Source organism: Taurulus bubalis, assembly GCF_910589615.1.
Source record: "Taurulus bubalis genome assembly, chromosome: 21".
Lineage (NCBI taxonomy): Eukaryota > Metazoa > Chordata > Actinopteri > Perciformes > Cottidae > Taurulus > Taurulus bubalis.
Genome location: NC_136609.1, coordinates 10,003,420 through 10,020,699, shown reverse-complemented (window position 1 = coordinate 10,020,699; position 17,280 = coordinate 10,003,420). Strand labels below are relative to the sequence as shown.

The 17,280-nt window shown below is 45.3% G+C and overlaps 2 protein-coding genes across 2 annotated transcripts; one reads left to right on the top strand and one right to left on the bottom strand.

Annotated features, from left to right (window-relative positions):
- Positions 1–353: 353 nt before the first annotated feature.
- fastkd2 (FAST kinase domains 2) lies at positions 354–4,607 on the top strand (the record flags this gene model as incomplete). Its single annotated transcript, XM_079236858.1, has 11 exons — positions 354–965; positions 1,067–1,170; positions 1,314–1,422; positions 1,645–1,768; positions 1,914–2,053; positions 2,203–2,375; positions 2,516–2,679; positions 2,767–3,003; positions 3,155–3,251; positions 4,114–4,228; positions 4,368–4,607. 11 exons carry the CDS (start codon positions 354–356, stop codon positions 4,506–4,508), a joined length of 2,016 nt encoding a protein of 671 aa, XP_079092984.1. The 3' UTR covers positions 4,509–4,607.
- Positions 4,608–5,406: 799 nt separating this feature from the next.
- LOC306753025 (uncharacterized protein) lies at positions 5,407–7,366 on the bottom strand (the record flags this gene model as incomplete). The annotated part of the gene is made up of 4 exons (XM_079236856.1): positions 5,407–5,629; positions 5,945–6,081; positions 6,172–6,501; positions 7,234–7,366. 4 exons carry the CDS (start codon positions 7,364–7,366, stop codon positions 5,516–5,518), a joined length of 714 nt encoding a protein of 237 aa, XP_079092982.1. The 3' UTR covers positions 5,407–5,515.
- Between the last annotated feature and the right edge of the window lie 9,914 nt (positions 7,367–17,280).

The window sequence follows — 17,280 nt, the reverse complement described above, 5'->3', positions numbered from 1 at the left end:
GTCAGGTAGATCTCTGTCTCTTTGCTGAACAACTTTTAATATCAACTTTTAAATGGTCTCGCAAGCGCCACGTGTTATTTGGGCACCGTTAGTTGTATGTTTCCCCGGTTATAGCGGTACGTTGTTGGGCGTCACGTCGTTAGCTGCGAACTATAACAGTCTGTTGACCTTGTAGGCAGCTCAGTCATACCATGGAGTGCATCATTTGTGCGAACTATTTTACATAATTTAACTGCCAATGTGTTTCAAGAGTGTAAATGGTGACCGTCAGATAATGTTAACTTAACCTCTATTCAGTTAGCGTTGCCTCTAAACAAAACAACAACAAAAACATCTATTTAATTTGCTGGCAAATGTCTGTCCGGGTGTCAGAGGAGGTCGTGAGATGGGGCCTGCGCTTTTTCTTGTCGGCAAAAGCCATCAAAGCCCCATCTTTCCCCAATCAGCAGTTGGCACACATTTGGGGCCCAGGGAGCAGAAGCCAGACATGCCTGTTGGATAAAAGTCCTGTCGGTTCAGTGAGGTTTTACTCACAGGGTGGGGTTCACAGTCAGGACTTGGAGGAGGAGAAGCGTCTCTCCTCTCCTGTGGGAGACTCTTCGTTGCCCGATGAGACGGGCTTGGAGCAGACACAGAGGAGGTCGCCTTTCTTGGACGGCCTGCAGCACTGTGGCTCCCCATCCGACGTGCTCGACCTCACCTCACAATACTCCCCCAGCGTGCGACAGTTCAGCAACTGCCTGACCCACATGTGGTCCACCACCAAGAAGATGTCGGATGAGCAGCGGCGCTCCGAGCTGCAGCTGATGTTTGAGCACCCTGCATTTGACAAGCTTCTGCAAATGGCCATGAAGAGAGTGGGGCAGATGCGCAACGAGGACCTGGCGTATTCCCTCCTGGGCATGGTCAAACTGGGTGTTCCCCAAGGTAGCCGTGTTGTCCAGACTTTCCTCCGAACCTGTCAGGTAGGCAGCGAGAGATTGTCGAGCAGCAAGCAGAGATGTTTTCATATTGGGATTATTTTTGTTTTGTGTTGATCCAAATACATTTCATTTCCCTCGAACAGGAGAATCTGAATGACTTCGATGAGAAGGCCCTGTCCATCCTGGCCTCCTGTCTGGAAAATATGGAGGGCAGCGCCAACGTCGGTGCACTAAAGGAGGGCATGAGGTCAGGATTATCAGAAGATGCATTTGCTTACTCCATGATAGAACCATTCAAAGATACAACCTTCCAGTTGCAGAATTATATAGAGTTTTACCACTTCTTTTTCAGATCAGCTTACATTGAAGTTTATTGTGGCTTTGTCCTAGGCTGGTAGTTGAGGCCCGTCTCCCCGGGATCAAGAATGTAATGGCTCTCCAGACCATGATGCGTCTGTTGGGTAAAGACGCCCCACTGGACCTCAAACGGAAACTCGAGGTTGGTTTATGAATCTTGGTTTTGACCGAATTTGGTATTCCTATCTTGTTTTTAGTTTATTATTGCCAGCTCTTGTGCAGGCTGCTCAGCGTTCTCTCATATGAGCTTTCACATTTTAATACTTTTGAACTATCGGGCCTGACCGAAAGGTTCAGTGTTTTCTTTTACCTGTAACTGAATCCATTATATGTTGACACTCATTCTGTCCACGGCCTTCTCCAGAGAAAGGCTCTATCAATGACGGACCAGTTCAGCCTTCCCAACACCCAATACATGATCTCCACTATGGCCACAATGGGCTTCTACTCCAAACCACTGCTGGATGTCTGCAGCAAAACGATTAAAGGTAGGAACCTATTCTCCACAAGATGAGACCTTTGAATTGTAGTCTAATTTCGCAAAGTCGTGAGCACTAATTAAATTGAAAGAGCCTGGAATATAATACTATACTTTAAAAAAGTTTTCATAACCTACTCTGTCTTCTCTGGTAGAAAACCTCCATGGAATCCCCTTCAACAGATTGTATACAGTCCTGCAGTCCTGTAGGGAGCTGCACTACAGAGACTTAGATCTGCTCACTGACATTTCTGAATACGTCACCTCTATAATAGACGTATGGACCAAAAAACAGGTGCTGCAACGAACTGTTTTCTTACTCCTTTTGTGAAATGTTTACTCTCAATGCTATCAATAAGCAGTTTATTTGTATATCGTCAAATATCCTTTACGATCTATTTTATAAACAAACTCATAAGTCGTCATTTACATGTCGTTGTGCAGGTGGTCCTCTTCCTGTCCGTGTTTGAGAGCCTCGCCTTCTGTCCCGCCGCCTTAATGGAGGCGTTTGCAAAGAAGGTCATCGCCAATCCTGACGCTCTGACACTGAAAGACCTCCTCTGTGTCCTCAAGGTGTACTCCTCTCTGAACTATGATCTGCAGCAGCAAAGACAGCAGTAGGTCACTCGCGTGTCTTCATCCGTCTGATTTGACTCCGCCAGCCAGTCATGTAATATTATTAAACGGTGTTATTAACACACATGACTATTGGTTTCCAGTATTGATGTCTTCGTTGGGTTTCATCTTGCTGCTCCAGGTTCCTGGAGAGTCTGAGCCGGGCTCTGGACTCCTATCTGCCCAAGATGTCCGGATTTGAGTTGCTAAAGGCTGTATACCATCTTTGTCTCCTGGGCCACTTCCCCTCTGCACCACTGGAGCAACTTCTGGAGAGCAGAACACTGGAGAAGTTTAACACGACAGGTAAGACAACGGACTCACATTGGACAGTCTTACTCTGTCTCCGATGTCTTCTACTCATCCATCTGAACTTCTTCTATGTCCCCTCAGCACCCAGGTTTCTCCCTAACCAGGAGAGGATGTTTCAGACGGTGAACTTGTGCCTCGGTCTTGAGCGTCCTCTGCTCCCTCGGCTCGTGGCGGTGCCCCCGTCTGTCCTGGGAGACCCCATCCCCAGCAGTCCACCAGTCAACCCGTGGCTCTCGCAGAGCCTGCAAAGTGTGTTGGCGGACCAGGCGGACACAACGCTGCAGGAGATGGTGGTGGTGGAGAACTTCTACCTCATAGGTAAAGACCGAATATCAGAGGAAAGACGTTAAGTTGATCGAGTGGTTTGTGATAATGAGTGCTTTTCATAGCTTCTCTATGAAATGCTTTAATACATTTTAAGTTCTGTTAATTCAACCAAGCGCCTGTGTCTGTGTGCGTCGACTCTAAGATGGTTTGATAACCAAACCTCTGCCAGACCAAACCTCTGTGACAGGAGCCAGCCGTTGTGCAGAAGAAGAGCGTCCTCCAGCAGAGAGCAGTCAAAGGTAAGATGCCAGTGTGCAGTCGATAACATCACCAGACTCGTTTAGTTGTTGTTTTGCGATCTAATGTGCTGATGTCATGTTTGGTGGAGTTTGCTGACGTGAGAGCAGGTGGAGAGGATGTTTGGGCGTTTTGTTCTAGTAATGTCGGGCATTGACGCACGATTGCATACACCCAATATCGGATTCCACCACTTCGCTTTTGTAAAATATCATGAAATAGTGTTATAAAAGCAGGACTGTTTTATTTAAGACCACAATGATGGTGATGAAGCTTTAAATTGGATTTAGAACTAATTTAAATGTTTGAGATGGGAAAGTACTTCTTTCAGTCACTGGTCTTATCAGAGCAACACAGTTTTATTTCTTCAGACATGGTTGATAATTATGTGTTTAAAAAATAAACAGAAACTGAAAAAAACATATTCAACTAAACAATATACGTTTATTTACAACCTTTAAATCGTTTGGATATAACTTTGCATTGACTGTTTTATTTGTTGTGCACTTTTTATGTCTTCTTGGTGCCTTTTTTATTGTGTTTATTATATATTTTTGTCCAGCTCTACACAGGGAGTGTCCTACGTCGTAGTAGAAATGCATTTTGCACGACAAAAAAATGGAATTAAAAAAATCAAATTACAAATCCCAAACTATAATAACTTAATGAAGATATGCAGTTAAAATATGTCAAAGGAAGTCAATTTCTCGGTTAAAGGAAAGCCACAATCTGCTCTGTCTGTTTCTCACATTTCAGATTTTTGTCTTTGAAGCAAACCGCCACTTTCACCCTGTCATGCCTGTACCTGAATTCAAATGTTGACCTTTTTATAAAGCTGAGAAACTCCTTGTCTTGATCTCCTAGAATTGCAGTAATTTGCACATCACACTCTGGCTTTTGCTTTGGCACGTCCAATCCCCGCGGCCCTCTGGCTGTCAAGATTCGCCATCTGAAGATACTGGGATATGACCCTGTCCTGGTGAGAATAATATTTATTTATGAATTTGTTGGAGACGCTAAAATACATCCCGCCTTCAACAAATTATGACCACTAAATTAAAAAGGAACCGTGTTGAGTGCATCAGCGACGGCCAGATTGACATGATCCTGTTCTCCAGGTAACCGAGCAGGAGCTGCAGTCGGAGGAAAAGAGGACGGACTTCCTCCGGGGACGGATTTTTCCAGAACACCTCAGCTCAGACGCACAACCCAAAGTGGATCTTGAGGACGGACGCCAAGAGCCACATCTGGTTCAGTAGTCTCAACCCGTGCAATCATCATGAACACACAGATTTCGTTGTGCTATTCAAAGGCTTGTAAACAGTTAATAAGAAAGAAATTAAAGTACTTAAATAAACGTGATCTGGATGAATTCGCAGTTTGTAAAAGGGTGACATTCTTCATCGTAGGAGTGACTGTGGTGGAGGAAAAATTATTTTTTATTGTTTTTGTTTTTTATGCCATCTGGCCCAAAATGGCTCTAAAAGCTAACAGAAACAATGTGTTAATCCTGCTGATGCTTGCGGAGGTTGATGAGTAAGACCGTGCTGCTAAATGAAACCAATAAAAGCAGTGTGTGCGCTTGCAATAAGTGCACATAAACTGCAAGGTGAGCGAGATAAAGCTTTACCCTTTGAAGAAGCCACATCTGCAGAAAGACGAAGGATTAGAGTAGAAAAAACAACGGTAGAGGGAGGAAGACAGGAAACGGTGCAGGTTGTTATTGCTTGAAGTGTTTGCCTCTCCTTGTTGTATATCTGGTTCTCATCAACCTCAGCGAAACTTTCACGAAACTATTTCTGCCTTCTTAGAAATAAAAGCGCGGAAGGAAATGTGTGTATTTAGACTTTATTTTTCTTTAGGTACCTGAAACGGCTTTTTTTTTACATTTTAAAATTGTGGTCACTCGTGATTCATATATCGACCACGCAGGTTTACGAGCAGAGTAAAACCTTTGAATGTGGTTAGATGCTCTCAGACAACCCCTTGTATTTCGACCACAAAGAGGGATTCCAGCTGAAGATCTGTGTTAAACAGTGAGTGACACAGAAAGTTGGGTACATTTAAAAAAAAAAAAAAAAAAAAAAGTGTTATAAAAACCACAACTGCCAAAGGAAGAACTGCTACTTTTGCTGTGTAGACAAATAACAACTCGTACTGACAATAAAAAGGCACAAAACTTCACTCATAATATTTTGCTGGTCAGAGCGAGCTGCTGCAAGGAACTGTGTGTTTGCATCTAAACTAATGGCTGTACAAATGGGGATCAGAAGTGACGTTGTATAGGAATTTGCACCCCTCTTTTCTTCTTGCAGTCCTTGTGTGCTTTGGGTTTGGTGTTCATGTAGTCGCTCTGGATATCCGACCTCCACCACTTGACCTGCAGGAAGATTGAGGGACTTTTTAAGGCTGACAAAATTATTACCCGAGAAATACGATACAAATTTCCCACTGATAATTAAATTGTGACGGTTAGAACGCTCTTGCAGAACAGTTCGTGGAAATCTGGGACATAGAAAGTAAAGTTCATCTGAAAATGTGTTACTGAGCGGAAACTGTATATGTGCCCTTTTTGCTGTGCCTGTGTTTTAGGCCGCGCGTTTACTCTCCAGCTGTAAAACACTCGTCATGTGAGGACTTTCTAACTCCCAACGAACTGGGTAAAAATATAATTCACAATTGAGGAATATCTTACCCAGATGATGCCGGCAATGATGGTGATGATGAGGCTGTAGGTGCACAGAAGTGCCAGCCCCAGAATCCAAATCCAGAGAATTCCATCTTCTTGTTTTCCAGGCGTCCCGTCGTCTTTGTGGAAGTTGCATTGGTGTCCTGGAAGAAAGAGTCAGGAAGAAAGAAGTCAGTGCACTGGGCGCACACAATCGAAGATGTGCCCCTTTGAAACCTCTTGGGAACATTTACCGTCTATGAGCAGCAGGATCCACAGAGTACTTTTTTCCCAGGGAGGAGGATACTCCTTTATGCGCTCGCATCCGTAGATGCCGTAGCTGCTTGCATTCACCCCGGTGAGCATGAAACTGAATGATTTATTGTCTGCGTTGTCAAGCAGCTCCACGCCAGCCCTGGTGTACAGTGGTTTCCAGTTTGGGGGCTGCTTGTCACTGATGCTCCTGTGGTTGTAAATCACTTCATCGTCCTTGAGAAGGCTGATTATCACGGGTTCGGCGGTCAACTTCGGGCATGGCACAGGCACATCGGCTCCAGCAGGCTCACAGACTATTTTGATCTGGTCTGGTGAGAAAGGCGTGATAATGATTCAGGGGTGATTGTACTTTTGTCTCTTACACACACAGTATGATGTCAGATCAAAGGAAATATAAACGGTGTGCACAGCAGAGAGCTAGAGGAGCCCATCATGGTGTTTTTATGATGCAATCAAAAAACGAGTCAGGATCCTGCAACCAAAACCAAACATCTTTTAAAAAGGAAGTGGCTTCTCACGGCTACAACTCCTGCAAAGATTCATTTATCTGCATCTGGTTCCCCCAACTGAAATTCAGGTTTTGATTCTCGTCTCGTCCCTTCACAGCCACTCCACCCCCGCACGCAATTTGTTCAGTATCTCTACATTTTCTCTTTTCACAAGAAAAACTGATATTTACCCAAGTGAGTGGCACACTTGAGTCAACCACTGCCTGACTCAAGTGTGCCACTCACGAGGAGGTGGTTTCATGTTTTTTGTTTTTTTGTGCTATTTGTTCCATGGAAAAGTGTTGAATTGAAGTTGCTAAACAGCAACGATCCTAAAGTTGAGGCAACAAGTTATTTTGAAGTTCCTCTGTTGACTGGTAGCTGCTGGTGTACATTAAGATGTCTTACCCCACAAGTCCAGCCATTAGGAGACTACAAGGTTCATTTTAGGAACCAGCATTGCATTCCACAACCATCTGAATACTAATAATTATAGGTATATAAATGACTAAAAGCTCAAATGTACGTGTTGCAATAAAATCTCCTCCTTACCTTTGCAGATGCAGCTGCCCTGGGGCTTGGTGGCATGAGATGACCTGCAGCTCAGGAGCATCATGAACATCCAGCAAGCTCTCATCTTGATCTTCTGCAACAAGACTGAACTCGCCTCCAGGCGCTCCCTCATCACCTAAAACTTTAAGCTCTTTCTGCAAACTGCATTGACTGTATGCTGATCTGCTACTCCGATATCGTCAAGCTCGGTTCCATGCACTTTAACGCATCACATTCTCACTGTGCCTCTGATTGAAGCACTCCCACGGTGCTGCAGTGACTGAGCCTCACACATCCTCTCATGAAGGAAAACATCCTGTGGCAGTAAACACTCCCTCTTCTGAAGTTTCCGCTCCTTCTCCCAGAGTTTGTGACCTTTGATGACTTAAGCATTTAATTAATGTAGAACTACGATCATGAGTTCATTTAGACAGTCCTGTTCCAACCTAGTGGACTGGTTGTTTGTTTTATTGAGAATGAGGGAGATGAAAAGCACACAAAAAGCCTTGTATTCCCTTTTGTTAAAAGACATTTAAAAGCTTTTGCATGAAAGTACAGACAGTATCAATACTGGCATGAATGCCAATAGGCACATTGAAGCAGATTATGAGAACATGTTGTGTAAATATGTGTATTTTCTGCTGTGTACTGTTATGTTGCAGCCACAGTTTGAGGTGGAGTGAGTGACTGAAAGGGCAATGACCCAGTGTATCATGTGCCAAGGTTTACTGAACACAAGGAGAGGCACAAAACAGGTATCGAGCAAGTTTGAACTGACATTTGTGTGACTGCCAAAGTGCCATTACTTCACAAAAGGAGACTGGCAGAGAAAAAGCGAAGAAACTGTCTCTATACTGTATGAGTCACTGGCACAGTTAACATATGCTAGTGATAAAATAGTGCAATATCAGCTGTATAAGAAGTTAATACCATACCACAAGTTTGAATTATTTTTGATTGATTAAAAACCCCACGGCTGTGTCCACAAAATGGGGTTGAGTATAAGGTGCAGTAACGTCATATGTCCACTAGGTGGCGACAAAGTGCTATATTTGGATCAGACCGTTTTTAGCAGTTTTCTGCTGCTACAAACCAGTAAAATAGCTTTTCAGATACAAATGTATCGTAATTGCAACAATATATCACTTTGTTTCAATGCATTTCCTGTATTTCCAGGTTTAACTGGCCAGAGCAGGGATTAGAGACCATACAAGGGTGGAAAATGCTGACTTTGTTGGGCAACACATGGTGTCGGATTCATGGGATTGTGAAGTGGGGATTATAGCATTTCTAAAATGTTGTCTGTAATTCTGATTCAGAAAATGGATGATGGGGGATTGACGGGTTAGTAATGCCATGTGTCCATATGGATAACATGCAATAATCTCCTAATCTGGAAGTCCCTTTTGTCTGGCGGCAGCTTTAGGAGAGCATCAGCAAGAACCCCTGTTAACATAGTATTATTATTTATAGTTGTATTGTAATAATAGCAATAATAATAGTAAATATATATAATAGTTTCCCTAATTATTCATGTTTTATAGTTCTCATTATTAACATCATCGTCATTGTTCTTCTTCTCCTCTATGATGTTATTATTATTATTATTATTATTATTATCATTATCTACTGCCACTGACTGGAGAGAATAGCTACTATAACTGATGCTGCCTTCACTGTTCCTCTAGGACTCCTTCTTTTGGTGGATATATATTTATATATATATTTATATATATATATATAATTTCTTTATTTTTTACCAATTAATATTCAGAAAATTATGCTAAAATGGGGCTTTCTCTGGCAACACCGCAATGTGTCTTTTTCTTTTCCGTATCTGCCGTTTTATCTCAGTAATCCCTCTTCTCTGAGATCAACTGTGGAATAAGATATTTCCCACCGGCCCTGAAGGCAGCGCCGGGATCTGGGCTGGACAGGAAACGACGGAGACGCTCAGCGTGTCTCCTCGGCTGCTCCGGGAGAGAAGAATGGGAACGGGAATGGGATAGTGTCTGTAGACGAGGCAACGTGTGGAAACATGAGGATAACGGGCAGTTTCTTTTTTAGCGAGATTCATCTTTTAAGCAGATAGTTAAACATTTAAGAGGTTTTCTTCTTTTTATCCCCCCTCCCCTTTGAGGGCAGTGCTATTTGCTCTCCCTTTGGAGAACACAGGAGAAGAGAGGATCCTCTTTTGTGACTGTAAGTAGAATTTTTCCTTTTCTATTCCTGCATGTTTAAATAATCCAACACCCTTGTCCCCTCTCCTCCCCCCTTGAATACACATCCATAGAGACTAATGCCAATCATAAATATGACAGTTCATCAAGCCAGCCCATCCTAGATTGTGTCCTCGGGAAAAATAGACTGCTTGTGTACCTCCTTTCTTATAGACGAGCACTATTTAGAAGACATGTGTGTAGAATAAAACCGTGTCTGTGTGTGTGTGTGTGTGTTGTGCGGCAGGGTGTCTAAATGCCGCCCCCCTTTGCGGCCATTGAACGAGCCCTTTCTTGGGGGAGAAAGGGCGTTTGGGCCGGCTGGGAAAAGAGCCGCAGCTCTTCACGGGGAGAGAGAGAGAGGCGCGTGAACGCGAGCCCATTGTTGTGTTGTGGTTGTTTTCGTTACGACGAGCTATTCTCCACATATGTTTTACCCGTTTCCCCTCCTGTGCGTGCGGCCGTGCCAGAGGGTGGAGATGTGCTGCCTCCACCCTGTTTAACGGGAGGAGAGGCTGCCAGCTGCTGGTAATGGCCGATGTGTGTGTGTGTTTTTTTTGTCGCGCTAATGTTTCATATCCTGCTGGTGCATTATTATTTCTAAGTCATTGTATTGTCGGTCAGAAACCTGTGCAATGATTGTCAAAAGGTGTCGGGTGTGTCCGGGGTTCCTTCTCCGCTGCAGCTCGTGAACACTGTTTTAATTCCCTTTGTTGGGCAGCCGGCTGGATACCATGTCGCCGGGCTGACCAGCGGCTATTATCATATTCAAAGCCAGCATCCACTTCTGCCAGTAGAATTAGCAGCGCTGTTTGTTCAGCCTGGTGGGAAAGTTACAGCTCCGACATGTTTTGTGTGTTTTTCTTACTTTGCTGCTGCTTTACTGGCAGAAACGCACAGCAGCTCCCATTAAAAACCAAGCTGTTTCCCCCCCCTCTCTCTCTCTCTCTCTCTCTAGTCTTTCACAGACTTGCAGTCAGACATTAACATTGGAGAGATAATGACCCCCTCATTGACAGCAGGGTTCAAAGGTCATTTGTGGAGAGGGGGCTGCACACCATGCCCACAGCCGGGCTGGCTACCATATGGGCCCAGGGTTTTCATCCAGTAAACATCCCCTGTGAGCGTTATTTACGCCAAGCGAGGGCAGTTTTTATTTTATTTTAAACTGTATCTCTTCTGTTCAGGGGTGAATACACAAAACAAACAAACTCAACACAAAAAAAAGCCACGAAGAAGAAGCCTCTTGGCCCGGCCTTTTATTCCCCCACAGAGGCATTATAATAGGCTGTCTGTGTCCTTAAGGCACGCTTGATTTGTATCCACAAAGCACCAGACTAGAAGCACATTATTCTGGGCATGGAGACAGTTCAGTAACAATGTAGCCCGTTCGCTTATAGTGCGTTTAGTTAATGGGATGAAAATAACTGGCCTTCTGGTCGCTTCCCCCTCAGGCAGTTGCCTTTGAGGTTGTCTTGTGTTGTGTTTTTGTTGCAAGAGAGAAATATAGCACAAGTTTGGTGGAGTCGGATGTCACTTAGTATCCAGTCATGTGTGAAAGGACATCTGGTCCACCTGGATAACCCAGTAAAGTCCTTTTGTGTTTTTGTAATTGTGTCTCATTATGAATGGAAAAACTTTAACCATCAACCGGTTAGGATTAAATGTGAGAGGCAACTTTTTTGTGGCACATTTTAGGCTCAATTTGGACCATTGTCATTGTAGCGTTCACGATTCCAGCGTCACGATTTATTGACTCAGAGAACCAGATTTTAGATTTTTTTCCAATGGCTTTGGCGCAAAACACAAGTAACGGTGGACGTCGTGTGGTCGGCTCATACAAGACATTCACTCAGTAGATTTAATAGCCAGGCAGTATGGCATACAGCTCAGTCACGGATTACATTTCCAGCCACAGAGGTAAAACACATGTTAGAAGAGAGCGTGTCATTTCACTGCTCCTGTTTTAAAGCGCATGTAAGGAATTCTTCTCTGTCAGCTTTCTGTCTGGAGGCTGTTGGAAAGAGAACCGAGAGGAGAGAGGGGGTATATATATTTTGGAAGAGCTCAAAATACATAACCAGAAACATGGTTTTCTCATTCATCCAAGGGGGGGGGGGGGGGGGGGGGGGTGTGTGTTGGGCTCTGCTTTCCTCCATCTATCTATCTCTCTGCTGCCTTTCATCCTTCTTTTCTGTGCATGCTTGATTTCTTCTAGATGTAGTTGATTAGAGGAGAAAAACAGTTGTCACATACATTTCGGGTTTGAGGAATGATCCCACGAGACCGTGTGTGTTGGAGAAGACCGATTTGTGTCAGTGTGTGTTTGCCAGCAGCTCCTTGCATGCTGACCCGTCCATCCATCCGTCCGCGCTTTACTGGCTCTGTCGTGTGAGTTGCAATGGGCCACGTCTGACCTCCATACACCCACCCATACACCCACCCACCCATGTCTCTGGGCAGAAGACTGATCTGCACAAAAGCTCCAGAGACGGTGGTTAGAGGGTGGCGATGGAGGTTGGTGTACGTTTACCCAGTTTGGGTTACAGCCAGCGGTGTAGGTGGGTAAAGGATGGCACTTCAAACGCAGCCTTCAACACACGCATTCTGATGGAGACCCGGAGACGGGAGGGTGTAACCTGATATTTCCACTGATGGGAGGTTCGGGGAGTTGCGAATAAACTTCCACCAGCTGCGTCAGCGCCCAGCTCCTTGATGCCGAACGAGATGCCACACATTACGACACGTACGAGAGAGAAAGTGTGTCTCGTTCCACCTGGGTGTGTCCCCCCACCCCCTCTTCTTGTCACGAGCACGTGGTCCCCAGCCTCTATAGGGCCTTGTTCTGGTAACATTTTGCTGACCTTTGGTGGCAGCTGCCCCTGCCATTTGGAAACAAAGACAAATGGCTAACCCGCCCGCCTGTGGCCTGCAAATTCTCCACTGTTCCCGACGGAGACCTGCTCTTCCTGTTGGCCTTTTCGTACACACTTGCAGACTTTTATCATCGCTCCTCTATGGCAGGAAAGGAATTGTTTTAAATCCACATGCAGCCTTTTTCGTTTGACAAGGTCAACAGAGAGGATAAGGTCGTGGAGCCTGAAATAAAACATGCATTTGTACTCGCTTGAGTGGAAGGCGTAGAGATCAAGGTGTGTCACGCTGATGTCTGGACAATGCAGCCGCTGATTGGAGCCGGCAGAAGGAGGGCACTCTCCTCTCTTCTCAGGGCAATGCACGGCCTTGGTCTTGGCTCAGCAGGTGCACTCAAGCGCATGCACACCGCTGTATAAAGACGGCTAGAAAATACAAACGGTGAAACTTGTTCCACAGTTGGATGCCATGTTGGTTTTTTAAATCTGGGCCACTGGGTGAACGTTTTCTCCCCCCGGGCACTTTCACAAGTGTTTATATGTTTAGTACTGGTCAGTCCTGGTGGGACAAACTACCCAAAAGTCCCCTTTTGGGTAGTTTGACATTACTGGATGCTATTCATTCACAGTCCCCAGTCTGTTCCGGGAGTTATTTCATCAGAGATGAACGGGCCTGCACTTGTTGCATTGAGCTGTGAGTTATAATTTGTAGATGAGAGAGAGAGTGTGAGCTTTCAAGTGGATAAAAACACCCTAACTCTCATCACAACATGTGTTGTTTGCATTGCATTCTGGTCTAGTGAGGCTACTGTAATTGGATAAACTGATACCACTGCTTCTGCTTGAATGGATTCTTCCAAAAATATATATGCACAAAATATCTGTACAAAACTGTGGGTTTGGAAATAAGCACTTTCTTTTGGATTCAGAGGGACAGACACCAAAAACAGTTATTGTTCTTATGGACATATATGTATTTTCTCTCAGATGTCATTTATCGGGTCGCGATGCAGTTATTAAACTACATAACTGTCCATTTTTATCTCCACACCACTTCTTTTGTGACCTATTTTCCTACACTGTATTTCTATCTGCTATGATACATTATTGTTCAGTCGTTAATTGTCCCTTTTGTGTGCCACCTCATTCACTGTACAGTGTGTTTAAGCAGCTTAGGCAGCTATTAATCAGTGTGACTTTGACAATAGCAGGTGGCTGGTTCTCCCCCCCACCCCCATTCTGTATTACAGATGGTCCGCTCCATTCACTGTTGCAGAGGGTCAGTCTTTGTTAATGTAAAAAGTGCACGTGACAGGAAATGATTGTTACTCTCTATCACGTGCAGATCAACACCTGTGACCGTCACAAAGCCCTCAAGCCCTTTGCTGTGTTTTTTTTATTTTGCACACCCGTCTCTGAAGTTAAGTTGGGCAATCACCCTGAAACGGATCTGAGCATCCGAGGCTGGAACGAGGAATCTCATCCCAATGGGAATTGTCAGCTGGAGTTCCAGCTGCCGCGTCAGGTATCGGCGAGTAGAACGCAGAGCGAGGCGGTGATTTATGGTATCGTGTTTTCTCTCCCCACCCCACCTGCCCATGTAATCCGCCACCAAGTCCAGTCAAAGCGCCGCAGTCACGGGATGCCTTGATGGATGTGGCGTCCCGTCTGAGGCCATGGATAATGGGTCTTTGACATGGGGAGAACACAAAATGCTGAAGGCAAGCAGAGTGCTTCGGAGAGAGTAAGAGCACACAAAGTGCTAACTCGGAGGAAAAATGCATGTGCTGTCTGACTGCTGTTTTAAAAAACATGCACTGTCGACTGGGTGATGTATCATCTGTCTGGTGTAAGACGTAGATTTGGAAATGAGAACGTGGAATCTATTTCCCACTCTCTGTATTGCTTTCTTTCACATGCACTTTTGCATCCCTAATTTAATTATATCAAATGGCCAGTTCTTTGTACCCTGGGATGAACTTCGTGCACGGCCACTTACTGTGTCGCCTCTCCAGCCAGTTCTCATGAAACCAGAGCAGCGGTTGCGCGTGTCTGTGTGTTCACAGGGCCGGGCCGCCGCTGTTTGTTTGCCTTTTTGCAGCCTCTGGAAAACGCTTCCAGTCCATCATACAAACACAGATGTGAGAAAAGTGAACTGCACGGTTTTCCCCTCACCCTGCTGTGAAATGCCTGCCGCTTGGCCCAAAGTGTTTCTGCTTGTAAAGTTGCTTTCTAATCATTGACATCCGGGGCTACATTCCAGTCAAATCCAGAGGATTCAGTGTTATATACCACTTAGAATACACTAACAATTGCAGCGTTTAGAAGACTATCAGAGAATATCTTGCCGCGCATAAAAAATGTATTCCTGACCTGAGGGTGCACTGGATTTCACTTGTCATCCTCTTGAACTGTAGCAGTTTGTCGGGATTCAGCTGCACTGCATACAGGCACTGAACTGAAGGCGAAAACAGGCTCGCTCTTATATTATTTAAATGTTCCAAGTGTTTCAAGTGTTTCCGTGCTCCGTTCAAGCCACGAACTAGCGGTACACCCGAAAACTGGGGCTGAAATGGCTTGTTTTTGCCATTTAAATATGCACTGTAGCCTACTTTCTCCCACACTCCCTTCCATAATCATGAAAGCTACCCTGGCTCATGTCTGTTAGAAGTAGCTACACTACCCGGGCGGTACTTTCGGCGCGCGGTGAAACCTCTGGGACGGGGAACGAGAAGGCCGCCCCTTGTCATGACATCTCGAGGCAAAGAGCCACGGGGTCGCCGCACATCACCAGGGAATCCACAACTGAGCTGTCTGCCTAAACAGACCTGTGAGGATGAGGGCGCACGATGTAACGGGAAAGATGGAGGATGCGGAGAAGGAGAAGGAGAGCGAGGCTCATGAGAACCAATACAATGTTCTTCAGTGCAGCTGATGTCATGTGAAATACGACTGCTTGGAAACACTGAGATCATTCTTCGGTTCCCGCTGCCAAATCCTGGAAGTCACACTTTTTTGTTTTCCACAGAGCTAGTGCTCTGCATTTACTGTACAGCATGGTGTTGGCAGACAGCTCCTTTTTTCTTCTTCTTTCTTTTACAGCAGTGTTCATGAAGGACACTGAAGAAGGAAGTTTCGGTCAGTGACTACAACGGAGAGAGAACCCAAGTGACACATTTTCGCAAGAGGATCCCTTGGCAGTCACTCAAACCTGCAGGCTTAATCTCACAAAATAGCGTTGTGTGTGCGTGCGCTTGTGTGGCTGCCTTTTGCCAATTCTCATTGACTAAATACCCTGGCAGCTCCGCGAGGGAGCACGAGCCTCCATTGAATGAGTCTCTGGGTAAAGCTGGACGCTGAGTAGCTTGCTAATCTCTCTCTGCTCCGCTGATCTTCACTCTCTAGTGATTCCTGATTATTTTGGCCCACGTGCCACACGGGCATCTCCGCTTGGTGACGGGATCCAGAGTTGGGCTTTGAGGCTCCGGGGATGATCACTGGCATATTTGAGGTCAATCAGCCCGACCCTCACTGCTGTTGGTGATCCCCCCCCCCCCCTTCTGAGATTATGGGAATGAACCGCCGTGAACGACAAGTGAGATTCCTGTCTTTGACCTCGTCAGCTGTGAGCAAGCTGCGCTGACGATGAGGTCCGAGGGTTTCAGTCGAGCGAAGCCAGTGCACACAAAGGACTATTTTAATCCAACACAGGGGGAACGGGTCCAAGTGTAGACGAACGCGAGAGGCATTTGAGCATGTAAATCTGTATGTGTGTGTTACATTACCCCCATAAACCCCACTGGCAGCCAGCCAGCCAGTGGGACCTCCATCAGATCCCACTGGCCATCGTGGGAACATTCCTGACGCAGCATTATTCCATAATTCCCACCATGTGTGGTTTCTCCCGAGCTGAGTGCCTCGCCTGCACGGGCCGCGGAGAATCCCCCCGAGGAGCGGAGATCAGCTCCTTGTAATCGCAACCAGACATCGCCGTGTGCCAGGCAGAAGTAGCCTGTGATGATGGTGGAAGGTCGGTTCAACAACAACCTTCACCGTTTAGGTAAAAGCAAATTGTTTGTTTGGCCTCGGATCAAAGACGCACCTATCATGTGACCAAGAGGCACTCTGGCTCCTGTAGATGTTGTGTACACTTCATAAAACAGGAGTCCACGTGAGTCACTTGAGCAGAATAATCCGGTGTTCACCAGATGATGTCATGTCTGTATCCAATGCGCAAAATTAGAATTTGACATTGACAACTATTGAGGTGATTTTCTATCAAACTGGCCAAGTGGTCGCGATGCAAAGTTTCACGTCTCGTCTTGATCAATACTAATGCGTCTTCCCAGGGAGGCCTCAATCAGCTGACTGATGCTTTCCCTCAATGCCCTTCCAGGGAAACCGCTCAGGGTCACTGCTAAGGCCTTATCTTGTTCTGAGACCAGACTACGATGCTGTTGGGTGTTTCTGATCGATACGTCTCTCTGGCTCCAGCCATTGTTGTACAGACCATTAGAGAATTAGGAGAGTGTATCTATTTAGTGTCGTGAATCAGAGGTCACCGTCAGATTAAAGCACTGAACTGTCTTTTCGGTGTCTTTTACAATGTCGTAATGTATCACATTTGCAGAACATAAGAATGAGTGCAGTGCGTCTTCAGTCATTAATCTGTCGTCTCTGTTGTTCCACTCGGGGTGTTTCTGCTTTTTCTTTTGTGCAGGAAAGATAAAGATCAGACTTCCCTCTCGGTTTATAAAATGGTTATTATTTTAATCTTGAATTCTGAGTAGTTTTTATTATCTCACAACATGACATTCATACCATTTAATGCAATCCATCCCGACTACCATGCGGGACCTTGTGAAGAGATGTGTGGATTCAACTGTACAGTCGGGTAATTAAGGCCATAGTTGTTGGTGTTAGACTGGATCGTATTCTACTGTAAATGATTCCTG